The sequence below is a fragment of the Aotus nancymaae genome, unplaced genomic scaffold, assembly GCF_030222135.1.
Source record: "Aotus nancymaae isolate 86718 unplaced genomic scaffold, 86718_ANA_hifiasm-v0.15.2.pri h1tg000092l, whole genome shotgun sequence".
In the NCBI taxonomy this organism is placed as follows: domain Eukaryota; kingdom Metazoa; phylum Chordata; class Mammalia; order Primates; family Aotidae; genus Aotus; species Aotus nancymaae.
In genome coordinates this window covers 12,921,547-12,936,923 of record NW_026988507.1, presented here as the reverse complement: position 1 = coordinate 12,936,923, position 15,377 = coordinate 12,921,547, and the positions used below count along the sequence as shown (strand labels likewise).

The window sequence follows — 15,377 nt, the reverse complement described above, 5'->3', positions numbered from 1 at the left end:
AGCTTTTTTGGTGGTGAATGTAATTTATTTTATTTTTAGTTTTGAAGATATGCTTGTGAAACCAGGCCTTTTTAATATAATAAGATAAATTAGAAACACTTCTTTGGTATGTAGTACTTGCATTTTGTGAGTTCTGTTCACCTAGATTACTCCAGTCCTCCAATGAGACTTCTTGGAAGAAGGTACTAAGCTACAAGTAGGTGAGCATTTTATCTGCAAAAAGGATCCGGTTTTATTTACCTTTATTCCACCAAAGGACTGACATACTCTTATATTTATCTGAATATCTTATAATCATTTTTATTTAGACTTCATGTGGCTGATATGCATTATCCAGTAAACTTATTAATTAAGATAGTTTAACCTCTGAATTTGACAAAAGCAAAATAGCTGTGTTTGGAGGAGATAAAGTTAGATTATCTTTCCACAATTAAACAGTTCTGGTTTCTCTAGGAAAAACAGAATATATCTTGTTCTCCAACTTTCAGACTACTTCACACAGTGCAGCAGTGAATATATTTTCCTTCTTTCAGCAAGTACAAGAGGAACAGACCTATGACTGGAAACTAATGGGGAGTGGCAACTCTTTATAGGGCATATACCACGGTTCTTGTTTTTTCTTTTCTTCTATTTTATTTCTTTCCTGCCTCCAGTTCTAAGGGAAAACAATCTTGACCCTGGGGGAAAATCACCTTGAAAGTGTATGTAAATTACACAGCAGCTAGCTCTATAATAATAAGAGTGCTCTTTAAAGGAACAGCAAGTTGTGACTCTACAGGTAACCAACAGGAAACCAAATTTTTGAAAAGAATGGAAGAATTAGCTGTTTCATTGACATATGGTAAAATTTTTTCTTGAGTCATACATGTAAATCTGTTGTGTATGCCTTTTGCACTACTCCATGGGATTCTTAATTTTTCTTCTTAGCCACTAACTTTATTTTCATCAGAAAACGCTTTTATATGTAAGATGTTCAAAAATAATGAATATTCATTTTACTATAATACAATTACACAAAAAATACGAAGAGAAATCAACTGATGGGAAGACCTGTGAGCAGCTCTACCTGAAGTTAGTCATGTTTTTGAAATACATGATACAATTTTAAAAATATAATTTAGCAGAAAATGTAATTTTAGAAAAATATAATTTAGCAGACCTTAAAATACTTGTTAACTTGTACTTAATGGCAAAATTAAATACAAGTTAACAAGTGTTTTATTATGTTGCCTTTTTGAATTCCTAACTAAAGATAAAAAGTAGTTTCTACAGTTTCCAATAAATGAGTTTTTCTTTTTTCCAGGGGTGGAAGCAGAAGAATGGGGTAAATTTCTTCACACCAAAAATAAGGTAATCACACATGTATATAATGAAGACATAATGTTGAAAATAATATTTTGTATGAGTACTTGATAATTTAGTTTCTAATCATTGGCAGTATATGTTATATTGAAGGAACTGTAACTATTCCTTATAAATAAATCTTAGTAACGTTTCTAACCACAGTTGTTTATTGGAAAACACTTGAAATTAAGCCTGATTTTCTCTGATTTGGTGATCTTAATTGTTGTGGCGTCAGGAAGCTTTGAAAATTTCATAATGGCCAGGCACAATGTCTCATGTCAGTAACAGAGGCTAAGATGGGTGGATCGCTTGAGCCCAGGAGCTCGAGACCAGCTTGGGCAACATAGGGTGACCATGTCTCTATAAAAACTAAAAAAAATTAACCCCACATGGTGGCATGCACCTGTAGTCCTAGCTACTTGGAAGGCCAAGGCAGGAGGATGGCTTGAGCATGTGAGGTTGAAGCTGCAGTGAGCCATGATTGTGCTGTTGCACTCCAGCCTGGGTGACAGAGTCAGACCCTGACTCAAAAAACAAACAAAAAAAACCCATAAAAACTATGAATCCTTAGCTCAGAAAATGATATGTATACATTGGAATTTGTTTATGTATTCTCTGAAGCAAATACATAGACATCCTTTTGAAATACATGGACTCCCCCTCCAACTTAAGAACTTTTGATCTTACTTTGAATTTTATGCTTTTTATTTAAAAAAATTTTAGCTTTACACGGATTTTGATGAAATTCGACAAGAAATTGAAAATGAAACAGAAAGAATATCAGGAAATAATAAGGTAGGCATCTTTTTAGAGCTAGAAGGCATAAACATCAGTAAATATATAATTGAGGTATTCTGTACATAATGTGTGAAGGGCATTGTAAATTCATACTCTTGATCTTAGCCAAAAGGCTAAGAAGCGATGGGCATTGTAAATTCATAATGGACTTTGAAACAAATGGAGTATTTTCACAAATACATAGAACTTTGCTTAAAATCCCTTTTCTTTACTTTCATATAAATCAAATATTTTATTTAAATGTTTATTCTTGTTCCTGTCATGTACATACCACTTTATTATATAATTCTACTTAATATTCCTACAACAAGTTATCTTTTTCTGATGGATTGATTGTATTATAACTCAGGAAGCATTGTATAACTTTATATATATATAGTTCTTTTTCTTAACCTGTGTAAGGCTAGATTTGCTTGTAAAGCAAAGAGAGAAAAATTGGGTATTTTTTAGTGCAAATGAAAAGTAATACTTTAGCAACTGATTATTTTCTTATTTCCGAGCTTGTGAGAATGTAAAGTAAATTAGGTATCTAAGATACTGTTAATCTTGACACTAGGCACTATCACTGCCTTGCCTGAATCCTGCTGTCTTCTCTCTTCTTTCTTCCTATTGTTTTTCTCTTTACATTTTTTATATACATCTGTCTAAATTTTTATTTCCCTTCCTTTTTGTTCTTAGCTCCATTCTTTCATTATCCAGAGGCACATTTAATCCCACAAGTGGGCCCTAGCCTAGTACTAATATTCAACAGATATTGAATCCTTGTATCTGCCAGTTACTGGGCTGAAAGATTATTTCCTGACAAAAGGCATTTTTAGAGCCATGTTAACTCTATTATTGTTGAGGATATTTGTTGCTGCTGCAGTGACCGACTGGGCTTTGTTCATAACTGAACTCCAGGCTGGTGACCTTTGAGTTGCTGCTACTGCTGCCGTACTTCCCTAAATCTCCAGTAACCATGTGTGTAGAAGGGCTTGGAAATGTGACCAGAAACTAGACTAGCTTGTCGTTATTATAGCAGGGATAATTATGGCTTTTGGAATATGATTAATCATAACACCAGTCTGAATTCTCTCTCCTACAGAGAGAATTACTGAACTCAGCAATTGGTGGTAATTTTATACAGTACTAGAATTTAGAGTGTGTGAGACTGTGGTGATTCAGAAATGTTTTTAGTTATACTAAACTGAATGTTATTAAAGATTGAGTCTATATACCTACAAGATGTTTAATTTATGTTAAGGATATAATTTACTTACCTAGCAGCTTTTCATCCATGGTGTCTAAAAGATGAAAAGTCCCCCAACCCCAAATCTATGAAACATCTCTTCTTTCCTAAATCATGTATATGATTAAGTAAATGATACTTTGATCTTATATAATTTTTATGTCAAAATACGTAAATTACTGCATATACCTAACATAAAGCCCTGAACGATGTAAAATGTCTATGAGATAGCAGTTGTAAAGGCACTGGGCAAAGCTTTGTATTGGACATGACAGAGGAATGCCATGGCAATAAAGATCCTGAGAAATATACAGCCTAAGGAGATATGCCAGATATTGACATTTATTAGTTTTGGAAAACTGGAGTATTTAAAATGGAAAAGTAGCACAGAGTAATCTAAAATAGCAAATATAATTGTATAGGGAATATGGAGTAAAGGATACTAAAAAAAAAACTTGCTGGGAAATTAGAATTTTCAGTGGGTTAATAAGGGAAAACGTAAGGTGGATAAACATGATGAGAGGATATATTAAAGGATAAAGAAGGGCATGTACAAAGATGAGGTATGAACATCTCATAAGTGTCTTTTTACATGTAGCTGATTCAATCCTAAAACTTGTAGAGGGCCAGTGGTGAAGAGGAGGGAGCCTACACAATAATCTTAGTCTACAGGAGAGAAAATACACGTATCTCTCACTATCCAAATTCTTACTAGAGATTAAAGATTTAGATAAACTCTTTGAGAAGTCTCTTACTGTACACATTCTTGCCACTTGATAGTCAAAGATATCTGAACTTGGGAACCTCATGAATTTCGATAGTAAGGAATACATTATTATTCCATGCTAAATCTATTAAACACATTTAAGGAATGGTATATGCCAGCCTGGGCAACATTGTAATACCCTGTCTCTACAAAAAATAAAAAAGAAATTACCTGGGCATGGTGGTGCATGCCTTATATTCGAGCTACTCAGGAGGCTAAGGAAAGAGGATTGCTTGAGCCCAGGATTTTGAGGCTGCAGTGAGCCATGATTGTACCACTGCACTCCAGTTTGGGTGACAGAGTGAGACTCTGTCTCAAAAAAAAGTGAAAGACATACGTTTATAATCAAGAGAAAAGACTGTGAAATAATACGTGGTGTATAATAAATGATACAGGGATAGAGGCAGGACTGTAACCTGTCAATATGGCTGCTAACTTCCCCTGTGTTTCATCAGGTTTTGATTGTTAAAAAAAAGTCTTAGGGATCATGATTCAATTCATTTTTAAAAGCATTAACGTCTACGTACTTGAAATAAAGTTTACTTTATTACTTCATAATTCACTGAAATTTTAGTGTGATTTTAACACAATATTTTAAAATTTATTTCTAGGGAGTAAGCCCTGAACCAATTCATCTTAAGATTTTTTCACCCAACGTTGTCAATTTGACACTCGTGGATTTGCCAGGAATGACCAAGGTAAGGAGGGAATACTTACAGATTTGGTCAGGTTGTTTTCACTTCCTTGACACCCATATGAGAATAATCAGTCGGCTTCTTTTTGCAATCACCTTGATCTGTTAGCAGCATTTGATAACGTTGAGCCCTCCTTTCTCCTTGAAACACTTTCTTTACTTGGCTTCCAGGATACCACACTCTACAGGTTTATCTCCAGTCTCACTGGCCACTCCTTTTCAGTCTCTTTTGCTGTTTCTTCTCATCTCCCCAATGTCTAAACAGTAAGTGCCCCAGAGCCCAGTTTGTGGACTTCATGTTTTCTCTAGGTACACTTTTCCCTTGGTGATTTCATCAGATTGTATGGCTTTAACTACATAAGGCTCAGTATATTGATGGCATTCAAGTATCTCCAGACTTGTATATCTAGCTGCTATTCAACGTATACACTTGAATGTCTGATAGATATTTCAGAGTCTAATACCAAATTGCTGACCTGTTCCTCAACTAGGTTTGGTCCTTCTATAGTCTTCCTCCATCGCAATAAATAGCAACTCAGGCCAGGCGTGGTGGCTTATCCTGTAATCCCAGCACTTTGGGAGATCAAGGTGGGAGGAATTCTTTTAGCCCAGGAGTTTGAGACCAGCCTGGGTAACACAGGGAGACCATGTGTCGACAAAAAATACAAAAATTAGTTGGGCATGGTGTTGCACGCCTGTAGTCCCAGCAGAGGCAGGATTGCTTGAGCCCAGGAATTTGAGGCTACAGTGAGCTATGATTTCATCATGGCACTCCAGCTTGGCCAACAGAGTGAGACTGTCTCTAAATAAATAAATGGCAACTCCATTCTACCAGTTGCTTAGCCAGAGTTTGTAGTCATCCTTGACACTAATTTTTCCGACATCCCACTTCCTGCCAGCAATTCCTCTTGACTCTCCCTACCTTTACAGTATACCCAGAACTCAATCATGTTTTATAAATTCATAGCTACTGTCCTGATCTAGCCACTATCATGCCACCTGGATTACTGCACAGTAATAAATAATAGGTCTTCCTCATGATCTCATCTTAGCAGACAGTGATACTATTAAAGTGAAAATTCGATTGTATCATTCCTTGGCTCAAAACTTCTCCAGTTCCTTGTTAATCCTTGGCTTAAAACCTCTCCCCTTTTACTCAGAGTTAAAAGCCCAAGTTTTTACATAGATCTAAAGTATCTACTTGATATGTCCCTGTTCTCCTAACTCCTCTTGCTTCAGCCTCCTGCCCTTACTGTTCACTCTGTTTGGAATGTCCTTTCCCCAGATGTCTGTATGTACCTCTCCCTCATTGGCTTAATTTCTGCTCATTCTCTCAAATACCAGTTGTCTCATTGAAGTTTCCCTATTTACTCTATTTAAAAACATAATCTAATTTAAAACAATTTAAAATCATAATTCTAATTGCTACATGCAGTGGCTTATGCTTGTAGTTCCAGTACATTGGGAGGCTGAGGCAGGAGGATCATTTGAGCCCAGGAGTTCAAAGCTGCAGTGAGCTGTGATTGCACCACTGCACTCTAGCCTAGGTGATAGAGTGAGACCCTGTCTCACAAAAAAAAAAAAAAAAAAAAGGGCTGGGCATGAGTGGCTCACGCCTGTAATCCCAGCACTTTGGGAGACCAAGGCGGGTGGGTCACGAGGTCAGGAGTTCGAGACCAGCCTGAGCAACACATGGTGAAACCCCATCTCTACTAAAAATACAAAAATTAGCAGGGCGTAGTGGTGTACACCTGTAAGCCCAGTTACTTGGGAGACTGAGGCGGGAGAATCGCTTCAACCCGGGAGGTGGAGGTTGCAGTAAGCTGAGATCACGCCACTGCACTCCAACCTGGGCAACAGAGCGAGACTCCATCTCAAAAAAAAAAAAATCATAATCTTCTCTAATCATTCCCTAGCCTACTGTTCTGCCTTATTTTTCCACAGGCCAGATATCCACCATCTGGATACTATATATATGTTTTTGTTTATTATCTGCCTGTTATCACTAAAATGTAAGTTCTATGAAGGCAGGAAGTTTGGTCTTTTTAATATTCACTACTCTAACATAATCTGACATGACCTGAAATCACATTCAGAAAAGTGCCTGAAATAGAGTAGGCTGCCAGTAAACACTTGATAATTGAATGAATGAATGAATTTGTATCTAGGCAATCAACACTGACCAGTGCTTAACATGTGATTGTATTAAATCAACTTTTGATATTCACAAGAGTTATACTTTGAGACATTACCAGATTCATAACTACCAGTGTAGTATATATTATTAATGTCTTTATTTTAACTATTTATAAATGGATAGACCTATATTCTGTGCATTAAATGTGCGTAAAAAAGCTGAATTGATTTTTAATTATTAGTTCCTTGCTCATCTCTGTTTGGTTTAGGTGCCTGTAGGTGATCAACCTAAGGATATTGAGCTTCAGATCAGAGAGCTCATTCTTCGGTTCATCAGTAACCCAAATTCCATTATCCTCGCTGTCACTGCTGCTAATACAGATATGGCAACATCAGAGGCACTTAAAATTTCAAGAGAGGTAGATCCAGATGGTAAGGACAGATGTTAATATTTAATGAGATGCTTATTTTACAATGGTAAATCTACCCTTGAGAAAGGAAGTTTTCTCTTTAAAAACAGTATCTCTAGTTGTTAATACAAATTTAAAAGATAATGCTTTCCTATTTTTGTTTATAAATTTAAATAGAAATTCTGATGGAAAATAAGGTTATTAAGTTGCTATACAGACTAGGCAAAAATATTTCACCTCTTTATTTGTAATGGTTACCTAATAATTTTAAAATAATACAATGGCTTTGCAAAAAGAATTTCTTGTTTTGCGACTTAGGTATTTGAATGGCTGACCTTTAAGAATAAATAACATAGCCAGGTGTAGTCACATGTGCCTGTGGTCCCAGCTACTCATAAGGCTGAGATGGGAGCAATGCTTGAGGCCAGGAGTTCAAGGTCAGCCTGGGCAACATAGTGAGACTCTGTTAAAAAAAAAAAAAAAAAGTAGATAATCATTGTAGACTATTATGGTACAGTAGAGAATTATGGTATCTACATTCTGCAGAGGTAGAAAATGTTTAGACATGCTCAAGGCACAGGGGATTTTTAGAAATGAAGGTAAACTCCTTTCATGAAACATTTTAACCCCAAGGATTAGTTCATACAGTGGGTCACTGATGCTTGACTAATGACGTAGTGTGTGTATCTTAGTATATATAAAATGCTAGCTTGTAAGAAAGTGGTTATTATTGCTGCTAACAAATGTATGCATGGCCTCATATAGAAACCATTTTTTCCACCTTACTGTTAGAGGGTCTGAAGGTTGTGTTATGTTTTTCTTTCCCTGCTTTGAAGAATAATTTCAAATAAAAATTCGATAGGAAATAGTGCTAAGACTGCCAATAAAAATTCCCATAAGCAGGGTTACTTTAACAAAATTTTTTATTTCGAGTTAAGAAACCTTTTTACTACATGAGTAATGTTCATTTCAGTTACATTAAAAGATAAACTATATCAAAGGGTTTATTTACATTTTATTTTTATTATTTAAAGTAGACTGTGGCTCATGCCTGTAATACTAGCACTTTGGGATGCCAGGGTGGTGGATCGCTTGAGCTCAGGAATTTGAGACCAGCCTGGGCAGCAAAATGAGATCCCCATCTCTACAAAAAATACAAAAAAAAAAAATTAGCTGGGCATGGTGGCATCGGCCTGTGGTCCTAGCTACTTAGGAGGTTGAGGTGGGAGAATGGCTTGAGCCTAGGAGGCAGAGGTTGCAGTGAGCTGAGATCATGCCATTGCACTCTTGCCTGGGCAACAGAGCCAAACCATCATAAACAAACAAAACCTGTTAAGCCTTTTATATGTATTTACTCTGCTTTAAACTAACTCTCGAGCCATAAATATGGTCATATTTTTTTTTGGAGGTAGGTCTCATTGTGTTGCCCAGGTCTGGAGTGCAGTGGCACAATCATGGCTCACTGCAACTTTGAACTCCTGGGCTCAAGTGATCTTCCCACCTCAGTCTCCCAAAGTTTTGGGATTATAGGAATGAGTCACTGTACCTGGCTTTATTACTAATCTTAATCTAGTAATACATTGTAAGGAAATAATCTAAGCCAGTATTATTTATAGTATCAAAAATTAGAAACAATTTAATATGGCCAACAGTTGGAAGGATTAATTACAATAATATGAAATAATTAAAAAGGATGATTTTTTAGATTTGGAGCAATACAGAAAAATGCTTATAGGCCAGGCGTGGTGGTTCATGCTTGTAGTCCTAGCACTTTGGGAGGCTGAGGTGGGTGGATCGCTTGAGGCCAGGAGTTCCAGAGCAGCCTGGCCAACACAGTGAAACTCCATCTCTACTAAAAATACAAAAATTAGCCGGGTGTGGTGGTGCACGCCTGTAATCTCAGCTACTGGGGAGGCTGAGACACGAGAATCGCTTGAACTCAGGAGACGAAGGTTGCGTGAGCCAAGATTGTGCCATTTCCCTCCAGCCAGGGCGACAGAGTAAGACTCTGTCTCAAAAAAAAAAAAAAAAGAAAAGGAAAAAAAAAAGAAAAATGCTTATCACTGAAAAATGCCATAGATAAAATTGTACACTATGCAGGACAGTTGGAACTCTCATATATTGCTGGTGGGAGTGGTATAGTCACTTTGGGAAACAGTCTGGCAGTTCCTTATAAAGTTAAATCAGCAGTCCCACTCCTAGGTGTTTAACCATGTTAAATGAGAACTGGTGTTCATATAAAAAACTATATGCAAATGTCTACAGCAGCTTTATTCATAATTTCTAAAAACTAGAAACAACTCACATATTTCTCAGAAGGGGAGTGAAACTAAGGTATAGTACATCCATATAATGGGGCACTACTCTGCAATAAAAAGAAATAGACTATTAATATACAAGAACATGGATGAATCTCAAATGCATTATGCTAAATGAAAGAAGCCAGACTCAAAAGTTTATGTACTGTCTGATTTTGTTTATATAACATTCTAGAAAAGGCAAAACTAGGAATGGAAAATAGGTTTGACTGGTTAGCATATGAAAATTTGGTGGGAGAGCAGCAGTGTCTTGAGTTGGTTGTGACACATCTCTTGGCATTTGTCAAAACTCTTAGAATTGTACACCAAAAAAAGAGTAAATGTTTTTTATTTTTGTTTTTTGAGACAGGGTCTCATTCCATTGCCCAGGCTGGACTGCAGTGGCGTAATCACGGCTTACTGCAGCCTTGATCTCCTGGGCTCAGGTGATTCTCCCACCTCAGCCTCACCTGTAGCTAGGACTACCACACCCTGCTAAGTTTTGTATTTTTTGTAGAGACAGGGTTTAACCACTTTGCCCAGGCTGGTCTTGAACTCCTGGGCTCAAGCAATCTGCCTGCCTTGGCCTTCCAAAGTGTTGGGATTACAGGCACGGGCCACATCACCTGGATGTAAATTTTAAACAAAATTTTAAAATGCTTATAATATAGCCATAAGAGCCAACAAAAAATTACATGTGAAAGAAATATGTTTATGTATATGTATATATGTATTTTTTGAGATGGAGTCTCTGTCTCCCTAGCTGGAGTGCAGTGGCACAATCTCGGCTCACTGCAACCTCTGCCTCTGGGGTTTAGGCGATTCTCCTGCCTCAGCCTCCCGAGTAGCTGGGATTACAGGTGCCCGCCACTATGCCTAGCTAATTTTTGTATTTTTAGTAGCGCATGTTAGTCAGGCTGGTCTCGAACTCCTGACCTCAGGTGATCCACCTGCCTTGGCCTCCCAAAGTGCTGGGATTATAGGCATGAGCTACTGCACCTGGCGGAAATATTTTTAAAATTGTACACGATGTTTAAAATTATTTTTAAAAAAGCACTGGTAAGAAAGGCATTATCAAAATGATGACAGAGGTAATGTTAAGTGGGATTATAGATGAGGATGTTCCTTTATTAATACTTAATAGTTTTATTTAATGGATCATTTTCTTTCTTTCTTTTCTTTGCCCTTTTCTCTTTTTGCATTTACCAGGTCGCAGAACCCTAGCTGTAATCACTAAACTTGATCTCATGGATGCGGGTACTGATGCCATGGATGTATTGATGGGAAGGGTTATTCCAGTCAAACTTGGAATAATTGGAGTAGTTAACAGGTTAGCAGTTAAAAATGGGATAAGAATTAGTAGCATTCTCACTTCAGAGCAAGTCTGAATTTCTAATATCTGTTTGAAATGTGGTACTGTCCTACATTTTTTCTCCCTTTTACTATGATCTTGGTATTGCTAAAGAATCCATTGCCCTAAAGGGAGAAAAGAGATTCACTCACTAACGCCTCTCATAGAAATTTTCTTTTTTTGGAAACGGGGTTTCTCTCTGTTGCCTAGGCTGGAATGCAATGGTGTGATTGTGGCTTATTATAGCCTCGACCTCCTGGACTCAAGTGATACTCCCATTTCAGCCTTTCAGGTAGCTGAGACTACAGGTATGTACCACCACACCTGGCTAATTTTTAAATTTTTTTGTAGTGACAAGGTCTTGCTATGTTGCCCAGGTTTGTCTTGACTTCTTGGGCTCAAGCAGTCCTCCCCGCTTGGTTTCCCAGGTGCTGGGATTACAGGGATGAGCCACTATCCCTGGCCCAGTAGACATTTTTAATAGGAAATGTTTCTAAAGTAAGCAGTATCATAAAATGGAAGAAGTGTTGTAATAGCCAGGCTTTAAGAGTGCTTGCCTATCATGTTAAACTGTGTATGAGGAGGCACTGGGTAAGGGAAAAATTATCTAATGTGCACCCATTCGAGAAAGAATTTAAGGTGGCAGGATTTTAATAGATTGGTTTAATCCCTAGCATTAGTGAATCTGTGTAATTGCCAGGATGTAACTTGGAGAAATTTTATTAAAGGTATCCTAATTATAAATAGCTGGTATTAAAAATCGTGAAAAGGAAACTATTATTGAGTGTCTAATTATGTTTTAGACACTCTACTGTGAGCAGTTTGCAAATGGTATCTCTTGGAATCCTCACAGCATCCCCTGAGGTAGGTGGGTAGGTGTTGATGTCTGTTTTATAATCAGAAACCTCAGGTTATACATTTAACCCAAAGTCACATGGGTAGTTAAAGAGCTGGATCCGGATGAATATCTCTTTTAGTCCAAAGCCTTCATATGGTAGGAAACACAGAAATTATGAAATCTGAGTTCTAGTCCCAGTTCTTCCATAAACTAGATACAATGTAGGTTTAAATGACACCTAATGTCTTTGGGTCTTAAGCCTTTATAAAATGAATATGTTGGCTGGGTGTGGTGGCTCTTGCCTGTAATCTCAGCACTTTGGGAGGCCGAGGTGGGCGGATCACACCTGAGATCAGGAGATCAAGACCAGCCTGGCCAACATGGTGAAACCCCATCTCTACTAAAAATAAAAAATTAGCTGGGCATGGTGGCACGTGCCTGTAGTCCCAGCTACTTGGGAAGCTGAGGCAAGAGAATCACTTGAACCCAGGAGGCAGAGGTTGCAGTGAGCTGAGATTGTGCCACTGCACTCCAGCCTGGGTGACAGAATGAGACCTGTCTCAAAAACAAAAAAAGAAAGAAAAGAAAATGGAAATGTTTTTACTACCTGATATATAAGATCCATTCCAGTTGTCTGCTTCTATTTTATTTTCCTTCCATCCCACCCCTACTCTCATTCCCTCATCCCCACTCCCATTTCCCCGTCTCCTTTTTCAGGTAAGCAAGTGGCGTAACACTGTTCATTGTTTGTAGATGATTGTTCTTCAAGGTAACTTAATTTTTGGTAGAAATTAGTTCCCTGTCCATGGATAAAATATACAGGTCACTGAGATACTCTTTACATTTTTATACCTGTCTACACATGTTACTTATTGTTTTTGTCTATAGTTAATGGTAATAATGAGGCCTACACTATTTAGGCACTAGTTAGAATTCAAATAGTTCAAGTCTTGGCTATGCCAGTTAGCGTATGACCTTGGATAAGTTAGTCTCTGTGAGCCTCAGTTCCTTACTAAACAATGGGATAATAATACCTGTCACATAAAATTATGAGAATTAAATAAACCAGTCCATGTCAGGTATTAGAGAACAATGCCTGGCCCTGTCACCATTAAGGTAGGAAGAGGACAACTGTGAAGTTGAACAATTTTGTTATTTTTTCAACCTCAGGAGCCAGCTAGATATTAACAACAAGAAGAGTGTAACTGATTCAATCCGTGATGAGTATGCTTTTCTTCAAAAGAAATATCCATCTCTGGCCAATAGAAATGGAACAAAATATCTTGCTAGGACTCTAAACAGGTAATTTTTTTTACCTTTTGGAAATGAGATGTGTTTGTTTTACCAGTCGATGTCTGAGAGGGTTCATTTTTAGTTCCTCACATTTTCACACCGTTGTCTAACGGCTTCCCCTATGGTTTCTTATATAGCAGGTTCCTGAAGAATAGACATCTCTATTTTTATTGGGGTGGTTGACATTATGTCATCATGTAGTCTAGAATGAATGTCCAAGTGATTTTAAAATGATTTAATTATGAAAATTTGACAGTTTAGTTTTGAGGATAGAACTAGAGATGACTTCACTTCCACTTTGCATTGCAGGAACTGCATTAAAATTTATAATTTTCACTTTATCTGTTCTTAATTTAGAATGTCTTCTATTTACCAGAAAAGGGAGATGGAAAAACAAAGAAAGAATGTCTTTTTTTCCTATTTATTGTAGAAATAACTTAAGTTGTATACGTTGGATTCTGAATACCCACTCATGGTGGGGGGACTAGAAGACCTTTCTAGATGATTTATAAATGACTGAAGTGGAAGCCATTTTCTCTTACTTTTATCTTATTCCCTAAAGACTGATAGACTTGGACCTTAGTAAGATTTATTTTCACTTTGCTGGGTACCAATTGTAAATGACAAGTCAGTGAAACCAAAATTTTATAGGGAGAATTGATTGAGTGATTTACTTTCTCTATGGTAATTGCAGTAATATGAAAATAATTTGCATTTTTTCCTTGCTTTTATGATTTAGAAGAAACCAAAGTGTTTTTTTCCCATTCATATACACTTAATCAGTATGGCACAGAATGCTTCTAACATCAGATGCATGGGGAGTTTTCCCCACACAGCAAGCAAGGAATTCTCTAGGGGATTCTAACGGGATGTCCTTTAATTCAGTGCTAACACTTACTTACCTGGAGATAGCATCAGCTCCCACAGGTTGAGGGGTCAGTCCCACAAGACTGCCCCAAAGTCAGATGGCAGTTTTAAGCCAGGCTGTAGCCTGTTTTTGACTGATGGGCTATAAGTCAGGGTACCCATGACCCCCTTTTCATGTTTGATTAATTTGTTAGAGTGGCTCACATAAGTCAAGGAAACAACTACTTAATGTTTACCCACTTATTATAAAGCATATTACAAAAGATATAGATAAACAGCCAGATGAAGAGATGCACAGGGTTGGGCATGTAGGAAGGAATGTGGAGCTTCTGTGCCCTCCACATTCCAGGAACCTTCATGTGTTCAACTCTCCGAAGACTCCATGAACTGTGTCGTTTTGAGTTTTTATGGAAGCATCACTGGCCATTGGTGATCAGCTCAACCTGTGGCCTCTCTCCCCTCTTCTGAGGCTGGAGAATGGGGCTGAAAGCCCCAGCCCTCTAATCATGCCTTAGCCTTCCTGGTGACCAGGCCCCATCCTGAAGCTGTCGAGGGACCCCCAGCCACCAGTCATCTTATTATCATGCAAAGACACTTTAAACACTCTTAGGCTCTTGGAGAGTCCAAGGATTTTAGGATCCAACTGCCAGGAAATGGAGACAAAGACCAAATATATATTTCACAGTATCACACTTGCCAGTACAAATTATTTGACAGGTTTCCCCATTATTTCCTTTTTAAAAATTTGACTTATTTGGGGCTTCAGAATATACAATTTTCCTTTTAAATCCTTCCTTTCTGACCTTTTTTAGGTTACTGATGCATCACATCAGAGATTGCTTACCAGAGTTGAAAACAAGAATAAACGTTCTAGCTGCTCAGTATCAGTCTCTGCTAAATAGCTACGGTGAACCCGTGGATGATAAAAGTGCTACTTTACTCCAGCTTATTACCAAATTTGCCACAGAATATTGTAACACTATTGAAGGAACTGCAAAATATATTGAAACTTCGGAGCTGTAAGTAAGACGTTTTTCTGTAGATGCGGTTACCTAGATTGCTAGGCCACTTTTCCTTTTGTTAAGATGACTTTAGCTCAGATTATCTGATTGAGATTTGTTATCTATAAAACAGAAATGTAATTTTGTAGAGGTAATGGGATGATGTCTCATTGTGTGAACATATGTTTTGTAAACAATGCAAAGCAAAGTAAAAATTTTCAGGTATTTTTAAAACAATATTTTAATAAGTATTTAAAAATATTTCTTAGTTTAGCTCTTAAAGTGTTTGCTTCTTTAATACAGTATAATTGTTTTTAAAAAATTATAAAATGCAGATAAGTAAAGACAAAACAT

The 15,377-nt window shown here is 37.3% G+C and overlaps 1 protein-coding gene across 12 annotated transcripts in view; it reads left to right on the top strand.

Annotated features, from left to right (window-relative positions):
• DNM1L (dynamin 1 like) overlaps positions 1-15,377 on the top strand; it is a 63,697-nt gene that overhangs the window by 24,934 nt on the left and 23,386 nt on the right. For 11 of the 12 annotated variants that reach the window (XM_012437180.3, XM_012437179.3, XM_012437175.3 and 8 more), the window contains 7 exons: positions 1,304-1,350; positions 2,068-2,139; positions 4,748-4,834; positions 7,236-7,398; positions 10,883-11,003; positions 13,033-13,164; positions 14,835-15,041. In XM_012437180.3, coding sequence (XP_012292603.1) covers positions 1,304-1,350; positions 2,068-2,139; positions 4,748-4,834; positions 7,236-7,398; positions 10,883-11,003; positions 13,033-13,164; positions 14,835-15,041 — 829 coding nt within the window. Of the gene's footprint in view, positions 1-1,303; positions 1,351-2,067; positions 2,140-4,747; positions 4,835-7,235; positions 7,399-10,882; positions 11,004-13,032; positions 13,165-14,834; positions 15,042-15,377 lie in introns of those variants that run through there. The other variant, XM_064369841.1, reaches the window with a different exon arrangement.